Here is a 3,413-nt window from a genome sequence, read left to right on the forward strand (position 1 = left end):
AAGAGAGTGGGGAACCATCCTGCTCTAGCCCCTTGGATGACAACTCCACAGGGATGCAACAGGAATCCTAGCCCCCAACATCCAGGTTCCAGGATAAGTGACATTAAACATCACCTTTAAAGTAACTGAGTCCTTTACCTAGCTGCCCACCTCTACCCCAGAGAAAGCTGCACTGTAGCAGTGCTGTGTTTGTGAAGTGCTAGGGGACCAACATGTACAGATAAGCAGACTGTTCTCACCGCTCCAAAGATGACTACACACAGCCGCTCCTCACACTTCCAACAATGGCACTTTGGGCTACCCTCTGCTGCGATTTGCAGGTTGGGACAAGCCAACAGTCTCTCAGCAGGGAGGTGTAGAAAGGCAAGATCTAAACTGGGTGGGGACAGCCCCAGAGACACCATCCTGAACGAGCTGACAGGCACAAGTAAGTTAGCAGCTTTGGAAACCAATGTTCCCATGTGAGATATGGGCAATACTCTACCCCACTTTCTCTCCTCTGCTCCTCCCCTCCTCTCAACTGCCCTATGTACACAGGAGGGCAGCAGGCAAGAGAGGCAGGTGCTGACCCCTCCAGGAGGAGCTGCTGATCAAGCAGCTGAATCAAGTAATCTGAAATCAGATGATCTCATGTAGCTTTTTGGTGAGGGAGGAGAGGATGCAGATGAAGAACCTATTGCAGTTAACTGAGGTAGCAACAGAAATAGGCAAGACAGCAGGAAAGATTCTGGGCTACAACAGGTTATTTCTAGCAGAAATATGCTGAAGTACAGGGTTTTCTTCTCCAGCAAAGCTCTGCTGCAAGACACACAGGGCAAGGATCAGAGATCACCTGCGAAAGAGGCAGCAGAGGAAGGTGAGACTTGGACAGCAAACACAGACCTTTACCACCTCTGCTGCTCCTGGCTGTGGCATTGCACATTCCCCTCCATGAATGAAGTTTCACCTATCTGCACACAAAACACCCTTGCCAAGGGTTAGCTATGAACAGACAGGTGCCTTTAAACAGAAAACTAGCCCAAGGCAGCAGGGTGCTGAGCCCTGCTTTAACCAATTAAAAAACCTAACTTTAAGGCTTTAACTTTTTTAACCAATGGTTAAAACAGGAGTAGGGGAAGAGGGGCAAGAGAAAGGAATAGAAACTGGATCCCTGAGTCAAGACCCTAGAAACCCCATGAGAGAACACAGGAGAAGGGAGGAAAAATACCTAGACCTGAGACTCATAACCACTCTGGGCCCCCAGGGGATGCCAAGGGGCCTGGTACTGATGCCGTACAGGAGAGCTTGAGAATGGTGTGACGCTGTCAGAGGTGCTCTGGAAGCCATAGGTGTGTTCCGACTCCAGGCTGACATAATCCATATCGGCAGGGTAGCTGTGATAGAAGTTCATCTGCTGGCTTAATAAACCCATGGCTTGCTGGGTATTGCAGCTTGTCCCATCTTTTCCAAAGAGCCCCTCATCCTCCACAGCCATGAACGAGTACAGGCTCTGCCCATTCCCATAAGTCTGGCCACTGCTGTAAGCCTGGTGCACGTTGGTCACAGCCTGGAGGTTTCTGCTGGCACCAACCGGGAAGGCCTGGTGAAATGTGGGGGTTATATCCAGGTACGCAGCCTGATGAAACCCGTTCTAGGAGAGACAGATAAGGCTGTTCAGTAATGCAGAGCACCACACCAACTGTGCCCATTCTTTTGGATGGGTCCTCCTTTCTCCCCTGCCCCTCCCCAAGCCAAACAATAGTGTCTTTTTCATACTCATTGTCCTCGCTATAGACTAGTAATAGTGGAGATGACAAGATCTTAAGTTAGTAATCTCCAACTCAACAGGTCTGGGAGCACCATGCTGGGGAGAAAACCAGCATGAGTGGCCTTGCTGGCTCTCTTTGGCTATTTTGTTTTCTATCTGGTCTCAACTGGGAGATTAGTAGACTGGAAACAAAGCTCTTTCAGTGCCAGGGCAGGCTTAAAATAGATGCCACGGTAAGCCCTATTACAAGAAATAAAACTGGCTGGATAATATCGAGTCCTGTGCATTGTTTGAGTTAGCAGGTTGGACATGATGCACTTCTCCCCACACACTGGAGGAACCGTGACTGGTGGTGATGGGGGAAGGAGGAATTCTCTCACCTGTGGTAGATACACCCCTTTTTCCACCCACTGGCTCTCCTTCTGGCAACGTTTAAATTTCATCCGTTGATTCTGAAACCATGTTTTCACCTAGAAGTGATGGGGAAAGGACATAGGGCATTTAAAATTCATTCTCAGACCTTTCTACACAGCCTAAAGATGTTTTGCCTTCTTGGCTTCTAACACTGTACTTAATTTCAGCAGCTAACAACATGCAGCAGACCCAGGTAGCCATAGAATCACAGAGCTGAGACTTGAAAACTAACATTCTTACTTCTCAGATCACCATGGGATCTTTCATGACATCAAAAACCCTACCTGAAAGACGGGCCAAGACAATTGCAGAAACACACCTTATACAGCAGCAGCATCTCACTGCTGCGCCAAGATCAGTGCTGACTCAGGAGTGAGTCATTCCTTCAGTCACACACGAGTAGCTGGTGGGGCAAGGACCCGCTCTCTAGGGAGAGACCCAGGTGCCACTCTGACTAAGAAAGGAAACTTGCACAGCAGTGCAAGTATCTGACTTTTCACATTCAGAGACAACACATGTCCACACAGAACAGTAACCTGACTCTGCATAGCCCTGCTCTGTATACGCTTTCAAACACCTGCGCAGAGTGGGTGGATAGTGCTGGAACCAAACATAAGAGGAAGACTGAGTCATAAGTTTTCACACCCTCTGCTCTCTCACGTAAGCAATGGCATAAACAAGACCACGAAAGAAACTCATCTCTGGGGTCAAGAAAAAAGGAAAACCACCCCTGCTTGCAAGGATCACTTCCCACCAGGGATGCAACTCAGGTACTCAGAGCAAGATGTTTACCTGCTTGTAGGTGAGCCCCAGGGCAGCAGCCAGCTCCCGGATCTGCTGGGGGCTGAGGTACTTCTGGCTCTGGAACCGCTGGTGCAGGATTTGCAGCTGCTCCTGGGAAAAGGCTGTGCGGCTCTTGGCCTTCTTCACCACACCCTCACCTTCCTCTTTGACCTTCTGGAAAGAGGGATGGGGAGAGGGGCGCTCTGCGGTGGGGCTAGTGGCAGAGTCGGGGGTGTACTGGATGAGTGTCCCGGAGCTGGAAGAAGCCGGAGATACATCTGAGGAGAAAAGAGAACTGGGGTGAGCAGGGTCAGGTGGAGAAGACTCAAAGACTTCGAAGTCCAGCTTCTCGGGAGAATTTAAGATTGCGGGTGCCCTGGGGACTTGCAGGGGCGACGCAGCACGGAGAAATGGGCACAGACACCCTCGGGGCAGCGGAACCGAGACCCCTCTCTGCTCGCATCTCTGC

The 3,413-nt window shown here is 50.3% G+C and overlaps 1 protein-coding gene across 1 annotated transcript in view; it reads right to left on the bottom strand.

Moving 5' to 3' along the window:
* Window positions 1-1,207: 1,207 nt before the first annotated feature.
* The window catches only part of LOC103915124 (homeobox protein ceh-8-like), a 4,757-nt gene continuing 2,551 nt past the window's right edge, over window positions 1,208-3,413 (bottom strand). Inside the window, exons 3-5 of the mRNA XM_009321882.1 lie at window positions 2,954-3,289; window positions 2,128-2,217; window positions 1,208-1,630 (exon numbers count right to left, since the gene is read on the bottom strand). Of these exons, the coding sequence (XP_009320157.1) occupies window positions 1,208-1,630; window positions 2,128-2,217; window positions 2,954-3,289 (849 nt within the window). The remainder of the gene's footprint in view (window positions 1,631-2,127; window positions 2,218-2,953; window positions 3,290-3,413) is intronic.

This window comes from Pygoscelis adeliae, unplaced genomic scaffold (genome assembly GCF_000699105.1).
Source record: "Pygoscelis adeliae isolate BGI_AS28 unplaced genomic scaffold, ASM69910v1 Scaffold384, whole genome shotgun sequence".
Taxonomy (NCBI): Eukaryota; Metazoa; Chordata; class Aves; order Sphenisciformes; family Spheniscidae; genus Pygoscelis; species Pygoscelis adeliae.